The sequence below is a fragment of the Eleutherodactylus coqui genome, chromosome 10 (assembly GCF_035609145.1).
Source record: "Eleutherodactylus coqui strain aEleCoq1 chromosome 10, aEleCoq1.hap1, whole genome shotgun sequence".
Lineage (NCBI taxonomy): Eukaryota > Metazoa > Chordata > Amphibia > Anura > Eleutherodactylidae > Eleutherodactylus > Eleutherodactylus coqui.
In genome coordinates this window covers 7,392,231-7,407,723 of record NC_089846.1, presented here as the reverse complement: position 1 = coordinate 7,407,723, position 15,493 = coordinate 7,392,231, and the positions used below count along the sequence as shown (strand labels likewise).

At 47.0% G+C, this 15,493-nt stretch overlaps 1 protein-coding gene across 2 annotated transcripts in view; it reads right to left on the bottom strand.

The window, feature by feature from the left end:
* The window catches only part of ABCA2 (ATP binding cassette subfamily A member 2), a 93,092-nt gene that overhangs the window by 35,994 nt on the left and 41,605 nt on the right, over positions 1-15,493 (bottom strand). For both annotated transcript variants that reach the window (XM_066580134.1, XM_066580135.1), the window contains exons 8-19: positions 15,263-15,481; positions 14,267-14,604; positions 14,008-14,167; positions 10,263-10,391; positions 9,887-10,054; positions 9,703-9,799; positions 8,550-8,723; positions 5,202-5,304; positions 5,007-5,121; positions 3,552-3,742; positions 886-1,036; positions 437-641 (exon numbers count right to left, since the gene is read on the bottom strand). In XM_066580134.1, the coding sequence (XP_066436231.1) occupies positions 437-641; positions 886-1,036; positions 3,552-3,742; positions 5,007-5,121; positions 5,202-5,304; positions 8,550-8,723; positions 9,703-9,799; positions 9,887-10,054; positions 10,263-10,391; positions 14,008-14,167; positions 14,267-14,604; positions 15,263-15,481 (2,050 nt within the window). The remainder of the gene's footprint in view (positions 1-436; positions 642-885; positions 1,037-3,551; positions 3,743-5,006; positions 5,122-5,201; positions 5,305-8,549; positions 8,724-9,702; positions 9,800-9,886; positions 10,055-10,262; positions 10,392-14,007; positions 14,168-14,266; positions 14,605-15,262; positions 15,482-15,493) is intronic.

Genomic DNA, 15,493 nt, shown 5'->3' with positions numbered 1-15,493 from the left:
TACAGATTTCTGTAAAGCTGCTCAGGACTTCAGGTATATTTTTTAGGTTCTATAAGGTGACCACACACATTAGATGAATGTCGGACAAACTCGCCAATTTTGGGGTCATCAGATGACCATCTAATGTGTATCTGGATGTCAGGGGAAAGAAAGATCGTGCAATGTTGGACTTCAACATGCTCGATCCTTTGACCCTCGTGAGATAAGCTGCTGCCAAAGGAGTCTTCCTACTGATAGCATATACATGCTTGGCTGAGATGAGCATCCATGTGCACGGAGGGAGGTTTGGAATAAACGGCAGTCAGCTGGACAACCGTTCGCCCGACAGCTATTGCTGATGTATGGTTAGCTTCAGGCAAAAATGTAAGAGGAAACTCCAAGAGTGAATGTTCATTATCCGGCCACCCCCTCACCCACCTGTCATGCAGGACATTACCTGGGTGAACGGCTTCAATGTACCAGGTCAAAACGCCGTAGACTACTGCGTCAATTATCAGCATCATCATAGACAGCATAAGGTTGAAGTCATCCCCTTCCACCGGAGACTGGCTGAAGGTCTTCCACTGGATTCCGACCCCTGCCACTTCATACAGCGCAAAGTACTTAGAGCCGAGGCCGAAGGCAGTTGTGGACATGAGTGACTGTAGGGGCAGAGAACAAGGCACAGGATGACTTCAGAGACCTCGGAGGAAGAGGGCGAGATGCTAAATACATGACGATATAGGGACAGGGCATAATAGGGAGATAATTCTTCTTATTGGACAGTAATACATAATAAGCTTATTTATTTCAATGGATTTGTCTTTTATTGTTATGTAAGTGAATCTGGCGCCAATAAGAGGTTGTACAGGACGCCGACGGAAGACAATCTGATGAGCTACTTACAGCAATGCACTTCTCAAAGGCGGTGATCTTATCATGCGCCACTTCTTCCCTGATCGCTACGTACATATAGGGGACATAGCTGAGGAAGTAGATGATTCCGCCACAGGCAGAGGCCAGCTTAGCCTTGGAGTAAAGTACTGACACCAGGAAGCTTCAGGAAGGAGAGTAAGAACCAGGGGGTCAGTAAACCGTAGAGTTAGGGAATAATGCAGTACATGTAGATACACTGAATGGACACTTTAGTTTTTTGATTAAATAAAACTTTATTTAGTTACTTTATCCCTTTTTTGTATACAAGCGTTCCATTACCCCATTAAGGCCTCATGTCCACGGGCACGCATGGATTCCCAGTGCAGAATCCCACAGCGGTTTCCAGCCGTACCTGCAGCCATGAGACCAAAAATGACATTTACTCACCTGTCCGGACGCGGCGTGGGTCTCCTCCGTATCTTCTTTCTTCTGCGCGGTGGATGTGTCCAGGCGCGCCAGTGGCGAGCATCCACCGTGCTTTTTCTTTAAATCTGCAGCTTTCTCGTGGATCTGCAGCACGGTCACAGCGTCATACGTGGCCGTGCCGCGGATCAGACTGCTTCCACTGACTTCAATGGAAGGCATCCGTGGGGGAAACTGCAGAAAATGGAGCATGCTGCAATTTTTATTCTGCGTGTGCGATTCGCACGCCGGGATAAAATGACATCCGCAGGTATTTAATTACCTGCAGATGCCCAATGACTGTCTATGGACATATTGAACTGCGGATCATCTGCGCGGATTCCACAATTCAATTTTGCCCGTGGACATGAGGCCTAACACAATTCAACCCCCCCGCCCTCCGATTCCCTCTCAGATATATTACTTGTAGTCCATTTGTGCTCTGAACAGACATGTTATTGTATAGTGTCCATGCAGGCCTCCGCTTCTGTGCGGTAAGTGATTGTGCTCCGACCATTCCCCCCTCATGAATTACGCTCTCGCATTCTAGCGCACCGTATCCAGCAGCAGTAATGGCTTCACAGACTGCAGTCAATGTGACAACGTGTTACTGACACTTGTAATCTTTTTATATCCCCCCCCCCCCCCTATATCCGCAGCTCACTCTCCATGTCATTTAGCATTGCCCTTATATTTCGTGACAATCGTCCCAGTGGGATACTACTAAGTAGATTGAACGGCGCCAATCCTGGGGTACACAGCCACTTTAACCACTACTTAGTATATTTATGTCCTGTTTTCCGTTTGAGGTAAGTCCCCTTTTCCCAATAACCTGTTACCCTCATCTCTACATCCTCCTATCGTGGAGGGGACTCATCTAACCAATGCGGTGCTATCAGCTTCCTGGCAACACATAGGAGTCTCGCTATTGCTGTTTGTTCCACTGGTATACGGTTTACATATCCGAGGATACATGCCGGCGGTGCGAGCTCCAAGCTGAATCCATACACAGCACTGATCAGGGAGAATACTTCAGTCCAGAACGGCCACTTTATTAGAGCCCCCGGTCCTCTTATGATTGGCGCTGTACGAAAATTCACCCCGTGACCCCAGAGCATAAAATCACAATTTTCCGTGTATCAGTTTCAGTGTGAATTCACATTAGATGGGAAAATCCAGCGATTGGAGCGACTTCCAACGAGGCCGGGTCATCGGTGCTGGACTAGCCGGGGGCTCACTGCCAGCTGCGGGGGGTTATCTCATGTAACAGTGTGGGAGTCTATAGCAGAGGTATCAAATTTTTGGCCCACAAGGCTGAATATTTCTCTTCTCCCACCTGTGGATGGGGGTACAAGTGATCCTTCAGTCGTGGACAGAAGGTATTGCTATATTATAGACCTAATAATGCAGCAAAAACCTCTGTCCATGACTGAAGGATCATTCGTACCCCCATCCACAGGTGGAAGAAGAGAAAAGATATTCAGTTGGTTTGAAACATGTAGTCTACAGAGAATGGCATGATTAGGGAAAGACATCCACCAAAAGGGGATCCTGTGGATGGAACCAACTTGTGACCAAAAGGGGTCGGAGGAGGATGTCAGGAATCGTTCTGACCAACAGGCTGCACAGTCAGCGGAATACAACGCTGGAGCTCCAACTAACGTGTCCGAACGTACAACTCTCCGTTTCTTAGCACAGATGGGATATAACAGCGGATGACCAGTTCCAGCGACATTTGCGTACAAGAGAAACAGAAAGATGAGACTCCAGCGGGCAAAAGAGCGCAAAACTTGTATCACTGAGCAGCGAAAAACATCTCCTGGTCAGATGGATGCAGATTTCTGTTGCCCCGTGCTGATAGGAGGCCAGATTTTGGTGCAAGCAGCATGAATCGCTGATCCCTTCCTGTCCGCTGGAGAGAACACATTAGTACTACCATCTACTAGAAGCTTCTTGTCCGCAGGGGCCAATTTTCTGGCAGAATTATCTCATCAACTAGTGGAATCTACATCATGATAAACTGCTGCGGGTCTGAAGGCCAAAGGAGGTCCAATGCGCTACTAGATGCGGGGCTGATAAAGTGGTCGTCCAGCGTATGTATGACTGTAGTGTATACTAGTCTCTGCGTACGTTATGGAATGGATCGTCTTGTGAGAAGTGACCAAAAGATCCCGGCAGCCGCTTATCGTATAGACACAACAGAAATATCTTACCAGCCGTGAGGCAACACTCACCAAAACATGATGGTGGCCACAGCGTAGATGGAGAGGAAGAGCCAGATGATGAACACGTTGCTGTGCATGAGGACCTGGCCGTACTTCAGGATGCCGGTGAGAGCGGTCACCGAGATGGAGAGCTGGACGAAGCCGGTGATGAACCAGGCCACCCAGTGCACCGCGTTATTCAGACCCATCATCTTCATCACCTGGGGGCACAACAGGACCGGCCGGGGTGTTAGAGGGCAGAACGGACCGCATCACATTATAGCAAAAACTGCTCCGCTACTTCTAGCAACCCATCAAATATTAGCATAAAGATTAACCCCTCGGGAACCACCAACATCATCTAAACTGCGAACATATTTAGTTACCGATGTGGCATGGTGACAGTGATGTCAGAACTGCTGTTTGTCTTTTGTTCAGCTTCCAAAAGTCACATGATGTACCTCGAATGGTCCCAATAAAACTACAACTCTTACCACAAAAACAGGCGCTCATCGAGCTCCGCTGCCGGGGAATAAAAATGCTCTGGGTCTTATAATGCAGGTAAAGCGATCAGGTTAGTTTTACTGAATGCTGTAAAAGCAAAACCCCAAAATGATGGCGGAATTTAGTTTTTTCCTCCTATTTTCCCCCCAAAATTAAATAAAAGTTCTGCAACACATTACATGTACCCCAGAGTCCTGCCATTAAAAACACAACTTGTCCCACAATATATGGCTGTGCCAACACGTTACGGGTCTTGGTATACGACAATGAATATCGCTTGGTCCTTAAGGCACAAAATAGGCCGGTCACTAAGGGGTTAATAACACATTCTAGATCTTTAGCGTACATTAAAACACTCATTTCCTCCGATAGATCATCAATGACAGATTGCCGATCGTCCTGAGCAGCGGACCCTGCCAATCGGCTCATGAAACACACTGCGGACAGCTGGAGTGCTCAGAACGCCATCCGTTCAGCAGTGGGAGAAGGCTGCAATGCCAAATTAGACCACTGATCTACGGACGGCGATCTCTGTATCAGCCCTTCTCACCGATCCCCACTGTTGCTGTTGGTTTACATCCTGATTAGGAAGGGGTTTCAGTGAATGGACATACATTTATATCCTGGGGCGGAAAGGGGTTAACGGGGTTTTACAACCAAATTTTTGCCTTATCTGCACGACAGGTGATAAGTGTCTGATTGCTGGAGGCCCAACCAGTGAGACCACCAGAGATCCCAAGAATGGTGCCCCCCTCCATTCACTTCTATGAGCCAATGTGCTTGACAATCTCCCTCCATCTCAGTAAAGTGAATGGCGCTGTAGTCGAGGGCACCACGGCTCTATTCACATAGGACAATCAGGGGTGCCAGTCTAGGGATCAGTGGGGGTCCCAACGATCAGATCTATTTCGCCCCTTTCACCAAGCTTTATTTCCATCATCTGGGAGGACACGTTGAACGGTTCTCATGCACGGTCATTACCTCTTTCAGCCGATGTTCCTTCTCGGCCACAATGTGCTGGATCATCATAGCCACGGAGTAGACCCAGGAGATGACCATGCACAGCGGCATCATGTGCTCGATCACGAACAGGAAGCTGCAGCCACACAATTACTGCCATTACATGAGGTTCCACAAACGGCAACCCGATACAACAAGGTAGTCAATCATGCTTACTCGTCACGCGTGTAACATGGATAGGGGAAGATCTGCACATAGTTTCCTGGCTCCACTACATCGTGGCCCACAACAGTATTAATTATCGCTCTCTCCATCATATCTGCAATGAGAAATGGCGCCGTTTATTACAGCTGGTGATATATAAATATTGTACAAGGAGACGTTCATGCTTCTACTATACTTTGTTTCAATCCATCAGTATCTGTTAGATCTCCGCTTGCTGTCAGTGAAAAGAAACACTCTTGTTTACAGAAACTGAAAAGCTGTCACGAACATGTCCAACCCACAAGGCCGGCTTCATATGGGGAGGTTTTTCCAATGATTTTTAATGTAATTTTGTTTGTTTTTTTGCATTCTTTGTCCTTTTAAAATGAAGGTAAAAGAAAAAGCATCTGATAAAATGTCCAAGTGCACATATTGTAATCCCCTCCCACTCCAAGCGTAATTATATATATATATATATATATATATATATATATATATATACACACATATACATACACACACATATATATACACACATACACACACACACACACGCTGGGTGGGAAGGGGTTCCCGTGAAATAACATACGGATGGCACAGATTCAGAAGTTGCGCCCATGCCATCCGCAGTGGGAACTGGTTGTGACTGATAGCCGGCTTCCGCTGCAACAGAGAGGAACACCGATCCCTGCTGTTAACTTCATACATGCCGGGATCAATGTGGATTGTGGCATGTACGAGGTTAACAGAAGGAGGGCGCTCCCTCTGAGGTCATCGGCTCTCTGCCATGAAGTTGCAGATAGTTAGCGGATTGCTATGGCAACTGAATGCCAGTCAGTGGCGTCTGGGTCTGCCATGGCTTGTTATAGGTAGAATAGTGATAATACACTGCAGTATTTCAGAATTACTGCAGAGTATTATCTAAGAGATCTCGAGAAAGCTCCATCAAGTGCACTACAGGGACATAAAAATGGTGGAGGAAAGAACACGTAAAAAGATTGCTCACCTTTCCCCCATTTTTGTTTAAAAAAATAATAAAACACACACTTTTGGTATTGTTGCATCCGTAACAACCCATATAATAAACCGAACACACTTGATACCACATGGCAATTCCTATAAAGAAAAACAGAACCAAAATACTTTTTTCATTAATTTTCCCTCCCAAAAAAGTAATAAAAAGTGATCCAAAAATGTCCCCAAATGGAGCCAATATAAACCACGGCTCAGCATGCAGAAAACAAGCCCCCACACAGCCCCTCCCCCGGAGAAATAAAGTTATTGATCTTTGAATGCAGCAATGAAAAAAAACGTTATTTCTCCCATTCACACAGAACTAGTTGGCCGCGTTCTATAGGATCAGTGCTAGTCTGGGATAGATAGAACGGGAAACGCTCAAACTGTTCTGCCGGGAGAAAAAACACATTCAAATCTGCAGTTATGTTGTTTTTTCCTTACTGCGTTCACTATGTGGTATAAAATGACAGGATAACTTTTCTGTAGGTTAAAAAAAAACAAAAAAAAACACAAGGAATAAATTAAAAATAGTTTTTTGGTTTTTTTTTCCCACTTTTGCACAATAAAAAAAAATATTATATATATTCTAGGATGAAAAGTGGAGATGAGCATCCCAAAAAACTGTTGCATCACTAGGGCCAAAATAGGCGGTGTCACACCGTAAATACCCCGCAGCCAATAACTACGTCACAAAATCAGGGCAGTTCATAGAAAAGATGCTTTTCCACGGAACAATCAGTGATGACGGACGGATCGGCTGTGTGAACAGGCAGTTGGTCACTTATGAGCTGTGAATGGAGGCGGGCAGGCAGGCAGGACGATCCCCGATCCCCCCTACCCCGGCTCCATTCAGTCGGCAATAGAATTACGGTTGGGATCAGCGGTGCGGCACCATTTGCCCGACACCTCCCCCGTGTACGGGCCCCCGGAACACTTTTTCAAATCCATCTTCTATATTCATAAATATAAAAATCCCACATAAAAGTGCAAGAGAAAATGAATAAATAAACTCCGTGAACTCGACAAAGCTCCGCCCACATGTAGCGTAAGGCCCAATGTCCACAGGCGGGTTTTAATGCTAAAATCTATGTGGGAGAGCCGCACCTCTAGCCGCCCATTGGCATGCATTAGCATCCGCAAGGCAGTTTAAAGCATGCCGATGTGATTTTTTTTCCCAGATGACATTTCTGCGGATCCCGTGGGACGGCTTCCGTTGAAGTCAGTGGAAGCCGTCTGATCCGCGGCCCGTCCGCAGCTGACACTGTGGATGAGCCGCGAAACCGCAGGAAAGCAGGAGATTCAAAGAAAAATCATTTGCACTGCGGATGATGCATGCAGCACGACGCCGGAGCGTCCAGACACATCCGCCGTGCTGAAGTAAGAAGATCCGGCCGGCACAGAGGGGACCCACGCTGGATCGGGACAGACAAGAAAATGTATTTTCCTGTCCATGTCCGCGGGCACGGCTGGATTCAGCAGATGGGATCCATGCGTGCGAGTGGACACGAGGCCTACAAAAACTGGATGAAAACAGAAACAAACGGGAAAAAAAGTCACAGATCTGCTGCAGAATTTGAATTTCAAACCGTGAAATCCACAATGAAAATCTGCAAAATCCGCAAAAAGAATTGACACGCTGTCAGTCTAAAATCTGCAGCGCATGTCAAATTCTATACGACGCTCCTGTGCAGCACAGGGGCGACATCTGGTGAAAGCTCATCCATTTTTCTGCTACTCTACGGCCGGGTTCACACGGGGTGGAATTGCAGCAGAATTTCCCAATGCGGGCTTTCTGCACCGAAATTCCACCTGCAATTTTTATCACTGCATAAAGCAGCAAAGTGGACGAGATTTGCAAAAATGTCGCCCACACGCTGCGGCCAAGCCGCGCTGAAATGGACATGCCGTGGCATGTCAGTCTTATCACAGTTTCCACTGCGGCCATCTCTCCTCTCTATGGGGAAGAGTCGGTCACAGCGGAATAAGCCGTTGGAAAACCCGCAGGACTTCAAGCTGCGGAAATCTTGTGGAATTTCCGTGCGGTCCCGCTGCGGACTTTCCGCCCCGTGCGACCGCAGCCTAATATGCTGCATATTTTTCAACTGCAAATCCAGATGGAAATTCCAGCGTGCGTCCGATACATGTGAAGATACTTTACCAGGGCTTGGCTGTAACAGGCCATGTAGGTCAGTTCATAACAGAACATGGAGAAGACAGGTGTTCAGTCTCACTATGTAAGAATATTTCTATTCACTGACAGCAAACAGAGAGCTTGATAATAGTGAGTAATTTAAACAAATGTTACTGAAGTGTTCCTCATCATGCAGTATAGGCTATAATGACCTTGTATCCACACAAAGCCGTAGAGAAAGTAAAAGCGGCCTCCAGTATTGGGTCCCGGTCTCCAGTAGGCCCGGCGGATTTCGTTCGTTTTTTCCGTAAAACTGGAATTTTGTCTGATCTTGTACATGACGTGCGGGGGGAGGGAGCCATCGGGTTTGGTTTGGAAGATGACACCTAAAAAATAAATTATTAGTGAATTACTGAGGCTGGGGTTTTGGATTCAGATAAGTGATGAGGGAGGTGCAAATCCTCCAGAATGGAAGCTGCTTGTACACTGCGTTCTCCGTTCTGGCTCATGGACGGCGGTCTGGAGCCAAGGACCCCACTCTTATGTCTATGTGCCCTCTTCATGAGATAGACGCCCCCATCCTCTTACGTTCCCGGGAAGTCTGCAGCCCCCTGAGGCATCGGGGTCTGGTCACAATTGCCGTGGACCCTTTTACAGGGAACGATTATCTTTCAAAACATTGCTGGATTGTGCGAATTTGAACGATAATCATTCAGTGTAAACACGGCCGACCACTGAACGGCGAACGAGAATTCATTGGCTTCACCTTCATTGTATCCAGGCATAGAAATCATCGTTCGCAACTCGTCGTGTGTAAAGAGCGACATTCAGTGAATGCAAACAACGAAACGATCGAGCAAGCAAAATGTAAAGGATTCATCTGCCTGCGTAAAATGGCTGAAGGGGCGACTGTCTTCACTTGCTGGTGCAAACAATTTCTTGCTCTGTGTAAAAGGACCCTTAAAGGGGTTTTCCAGGGAGAATACTACTGATGACGTATCCTCGGAATAGGTTATCAATAGTTGATCGGCTAGGGTTTAGTCGCTTGGGACCCCGACTAATTGCATGCTGTCAGTGCCGCCAATACAGAGAGGTCGGAGTGGAAGTCTCTGCACTGACCTCTGTGTACTGGCCGGTACGGCGCTCATTAAAATCAATGTTAGCTGGGCCTTCAGTTACAAGCGCCGGCTGATCGGTAGGGGTCTCGAGAGACAGGCCCCAGCCGATCAACTATTGATGACCTATCGTGAGGATGGATCATCAATAGTATTCTCCCTGGAAAACCCCTTTAAGACCACAAATGAGAAAGAAATGGGTGAGACAATGGGATATCCCTCGGTTATGTTACGTGTGGTACTGACTTACTTGCAAAAACCGTAACGTTGTCCTGATAGGCCTGGTTGAGGGTGTAGTTCACGATGCTGTCCTCATTGGGGAACCCTTTAAAGATGTCTATACTGACCTATGTAAAAGAAGAAGAAAAGCTAATAAGTTCCAGTAAACCATTATAAAGTGCAAATAAGACTCCATCCTGGGACTTCCTTCCCACCTTAGACATGAAGCGTGTCCATCCGCAGGCCGCGTTGTCGATGGTGTCCAGCTGTTGCAGCAGAGTACTGACGTTCAGCGCAGTGAAGTTGGAGCTGAGGACCCGGCGGAGCAACTCGCTGTCAGAGCCGTTCTGGAACTCTGGAAGTTTCTGAAGATAGCTGGTGACCTGCGAGAGATGAGATAGCGTGAGGGAAAGTGACAGCAGGCGAGAGACGAGATCTGCAAAACCTGACGGATGCGGAGGACATCCAACCAAACTCCTTGGGTAAGGGGTGACTACACTCGTCTAATCTTGTGATGCCTTACTTCTACCTCGTTAGTACGGGGATGGATCCGATGGCTCCCGCATCCGACAACATGGACTTCTCACTCACCTCCTGCAGCCGCTGAATCCGTTGCTGCAGCTTCCCGTCTTCCAACAGACTGCGGATCTCTGCTGAGATGTTCATCCACATCTTGGCGTATTGGGTCACGTTACCCACAAATGCAAAGGTCTCATTGGCCTAGAAGGAAGCCAAATCATTAGTAGCTTCGGGGCCAAACAAGAAAATTCTACGTCTGCAACACAATCAGCTACATAGAAGCAGTTATGCGGGTTTTTTTTTGCACTCCGTTTACCTTTAGAACAATCTTGGTTTCTACCAATAGAGGGCGATGTGTGTAAAGTTGTTAATGACTTGAATAGCAACACATACAGATCGTATTGAAGCATCAGTAGGCTACAGCTTTGGCCACAAGGTAAGGGACTCACCGTAAAAGGGTTAAAATTTGCCAAACTAAAAGATGCACCAAAAATTGCCCCAGAATAGTCACCAAGAGTTGGATGCCTGGCCATAAAGGGACAATTTTTCCGGCACAACAAGAGTGCAGGGACGGAAAGAGGGAATACGGAGGAAGGAGGCGCCAGACAGAGAAAGAAGGGGCCCGCTGGCCGCAGGGATAAAGGAGCAGAATCACTGACCCCTGGAAAACAGGAGACCGTTCCGATCTGAGCAATGAAAGCAGAAGTGAGGCGAGCGTTCTGGACCCCCAGACAACGTTGTGGGATTACTTGGGTCAGAAATCGTAAGTGAGGCTGGCCTAATCAGGAATGTCAAGTATGCCCCCTGATAGGGAAACAAAGAGCCAAGGCTCATTCACAAGGGCGTGTTTTCGGTCCGTATTACACGCATAATATGGACAGCCTAAACCCTACTGATTTACATTACGGTACTCTCAGACATTCATTTTATATGTGCACGAGCTGCACGGAGGAGATCGGACAGGTGAGCTCACCTCTGTCGCTCGCGCCGCCGATCACGGACTGAGGTATCGTTCCAGGAGGAGGTCTACAAGCACTGGGTAACACAGACCTTTCGAGTGGGTGCCCGGACTGTATTTGTAAGACACGGCGCCGCTAGAAGCGGAGAGTTAATCTCCTTTAGGAGGTATTAGTACGTAATGGTCGATGGCATGCTGTGAATTGTAGTACACGTTCAGTTGCTTCATTGTTATCTTGTGATTCCCGTGTTCTCATGTAGATGTTAGTTACTCCATCGTATCCCACGTCGCTATACCACCGCCCACAGCAGATACACGGATTATAGGCTGGTCCTGCAGTCCCCTAGTTCAGCAGCAGTCAATGCAAGTCACATTGCAACTCACAAGTTGGCACGACTGAACCGCAGATCAGAAAACATCCAACCTTGATGGATTTTTTGGACCCGTATGAACTCAAGTGTTTGTGGCTGTAAGAATTTTTTTACACTTTGTGCTTTTTGGAAAAATACCACTGCAGTTTAAATGGGTTTTCCACGACTAAACTTACCCTTAGAATAGGTCAACGGTTGATCCATCTGGGGCTCACTGGTCGGTAACCCCACGAGCAGCTGTGGCCACTTAAGGTGCAGCGCCATGCATTGTATAGTGTCTGTGCCTGGTATAGCGGCTCACTCCTAATTACCTGAATGGGACTGAGCTGCTCTCGGGCCATGTGGTTGATAAATGGGACATCACAGGGCTAAGACGAGGAGGTGGCGCTCACCCAAGCATTGCAACCTCTTCAAATCCGCTTAATGGCCCCCAAGTGGCGGACCCCACCGATCAACTATTGATGACCGATCCTGAGGACAGCTCATTGATATTTTATCAGTGATGATCAGACAAGCACGTTCCTAGCTAGGAATGTTCATTTGATCGATCATTGAGTCATATGAAGGTGCCACCGATCACCGGATGAAGAAGCAAATGCGAGTTTGCCAAGTGATCACTTCATCTTTCATGCAGCACCAATAATAATCCTTGCCAGCAGCGCATCGCCCCATGTAAACAAGGATAGGTTGTCGACAATGATGGAAGTCTGGGGGGAAACGAATGACTGTAAGAATGTTTGTTCATCACCCATAGGGTCTGAAGCAACTTGTGTAACGGCCTGGCAGAGGAGTGCGGATCTAGTTGATCATCATCGGGACCAGATCTATAAATGTAGAACAGTTCTGCTTCTCCTTCCGGCTGAACCCACTTCTCAGCTTGGATTAAGAAAAGAAAACCCATCAAACACTGCGGCGACGCTATTCCAAAAAGAACATAAATGCTTTGTGTGAAACCTCCTTACAGATCACAGAGCAGAGGCTTACACTTGGCACTGTGAGGCGGTATGTGTGCGGGCATCGCACAGAGCTAGTTATATGGCACCGCAGGGCATCTTCTGGGCGTTATATGTACAATTATCTCTAGGCTCTGCTGATATCAGTTATCTGGGTGTCGTATGTCGCTGCCTGAGCACTACATGGCACTATTTTATGTGGATGCTGTGCTGCTTCACACCTTTTATTTCTGCTTTGCGCTAAAACCAAAAGCTTGAACCAAACTTTAAAAATTGTGTGATAACCCCTGAGGTGGCTGCCGCCAGCAAAACCCCATGACCCGCTGTGGCATCGGAGGTCGAAATGGGCAGGAGGCACATGGTAAGCCGAGAGCAGACTCTGTGCATCAGCGTTTTATCCATAAACCCATCCTCATCCAATAGATTCATGTTTTAACCCCTTAGTGACTGCCCTATAGTGTTTTTACATCCTGCTACTGCATGACATGTATTAAGGGAGATCGCGGGGTGATCCTCCTCCATACATCGTGAGTGTCGGCTGTTTCTTACAGCTGAAACCCGACGGCAACAGCCTCGATAAGCCGCGCGGCTCATCGGGGCTGTTAACTCTTTAAATGCCGCTAGCAATTTTTGACAGCGGCATTTAAAACCCCCAAACAATGTTCGGGAATCCTGTACAGCCCCCCCCCCGATGAGATCCCAGAGAGCTGTGCGGGCGCCATGGCAGAATGCCGATCAAGCCATCCCCAGAGGGATATTTAGAAAAAACAAAACAAAACACCTTTTGCCATATTTATAATAAAAGAATCTAAATAAGAAATCAAAAATACATATTTGATATCGCTACGTCCGTAAAGGTCCGATCTATCAAAGCGATGCTTTTATTTACGCCACGTTCAGAGCGTCGCCAGAAAAAAAATAAAGTGCACCAGAAATGCGCTTTTTTGGTCACCCTGTTTCCCAGAAAAAATGCAATAAAAAGCGATCAAAAAGCGTATGTATTCCAAAACGGTACCAACGCAAACTGCACGATGTCCGCAAAAAATGAGCTCGACGGAAAAATAAAAAAGCTATTGCGTGCAGAAGATGGCGGCAGAAAATAATAAAAAAATAATTTAATATCTTTGAAAAAAAATCTAAGTAGTACAGCAAAAAAAACAAAAAAAACATACAAGTTTGGCAGCGCAGTAATCGTGACCAATACAATAAAGTGATCAGGTCATTTTTGTTGCAGTCTGTATGCCGTAGAAACAAGACGCACCGAAAGATGGCGGGATTTAATTTTTTTCCATTTCTCTCCCCTTAGAATTCTTTAAACATTTTTCAGTACATTATATGGTTCATTAAATAGTGCTATAGAAAAATACAACTTGTCCCGCAAAAAACAAGCCCTCATACAGCGACAGCGATGGATAAATAAAGGAGCTACGATTTTTTAAAAAAGGGGTAAGGAAAAAACGAGAATAGAAGAAAAAACAAAAAAGCTCCGTCACTAAGGGGTTAATATAGTAATGGAGACGTTGCGGATATCCTACCTTGCGGATGACTTTATCAACTTCCGTTCCTACAGGGGAGTAAAGTATTTTGGGGTTGCTGGTCATCAGGTGCACAAGTAGTCCCAGGTTCCTCTGCTCTTTGCTGGTGAAGCCCAGAGAGCTCATATTTCCCTGCTTCAGGGCTTCTGGCTCAATGGTTCTGAAAGAGGGAAGAAGAAAGCGGACAACCGGTAAGATTCATGGACATCACTGGTGGCGCGTGCCACACTGCCTACAATTTCATCTCTTTGCCACTGACCGGTTGATGCCACAGAGGATGGGCTGCAGGCCGGCCCACAGCTGCACGAAGGCTGAGAACTGGCTGCGCGGGTTCTCTTCATCAGCCTCGCTCTCCTGCACTTTCCCCTCTTCCCCTTCTCCGGTGGAGTTGGTATTGCTGGTGAGATTGTAGTTCCAGTTGGTGGAGTTGACTGGCGTTGGGTTGGTCTTGCTGGCACAGGCTCCTTTGGGTAACAGCTTGGCCAGAGCAGACAGTATATCCACGTCTTTTAGGATCTTTTCGACTTGCAGCAGATCCTCCAGGAGCGAGCGCAGCCGGTGCTGCGTTTCAGTTGCGTTTACTTCATCGAGACGAAGCTGAAAAAACCAATGGTGAAATATTGGCTACGGCAGCGACTGCAATGCGCATTGGGTCATTGCTATCAAGAATTACAGAGATCATCTCCCCACTGTTCTGCCTGTGTCAGTCTTCACTGAAGATATAGCATTCTATTGAGGAGGATCTTGTGAAGAGAATGACAGATCCTTCCAAATAGACAGTAATTGTGGGAGGTCAAATAGGAACAAAGAACCAAGATGGTGATTCTATCTCCAGAGTGTACATGATATCATCATCAGTCTGCAGGGGGATCTCTGGCTGCAGTCTCTGGGTTTATGGCTCTTTGAAGGGGTTGTCCCGACAAAGAAGTTATTCCCCATTTACAGGTTAGTGGATAAGGATCTGACAAGTGGGGGCCCAACTGCTGGGACTCTCATCGATCATGAAAATGGGGCCCCTGAAGTTCCCCAAATGCAGTAGTCGTGCAATGGGACTGCTGGAGACAAATGGACACTTGGCTTCTAGCAGTCCTATTAAAATGAAGGTGTGACTGCTGTTCCATTCATTGGGGGACCTTTGGGACTTGTGGCTGGTGGATAACCCCTTTCAGTTGGACAACTCCTTTAAGAAGTGGCAATATAACAGTGCTTGACTAGGACTGCAGAGTGGCTACTTACAAAAATGGGGGTCACTCACCCGGCTGACAACTTTGTGTATGTCCACCTGTTCCTTAAGTTCGTGGGACAATTCTTGGAAACGTTCCTTACGCACGGGCTCAGTGCCGTCACATACAATGCTCTTATAGGAGGTCAGCAAGGGCCGCTTGGCTTCGGATACGTCGAGGATACTTCCAAGCTGATCCAAACTCCCTTCACAAGTCAGGACCTCCAGCTCTTTCGGAGTGAAGAGAATATCCTGGAAATAACA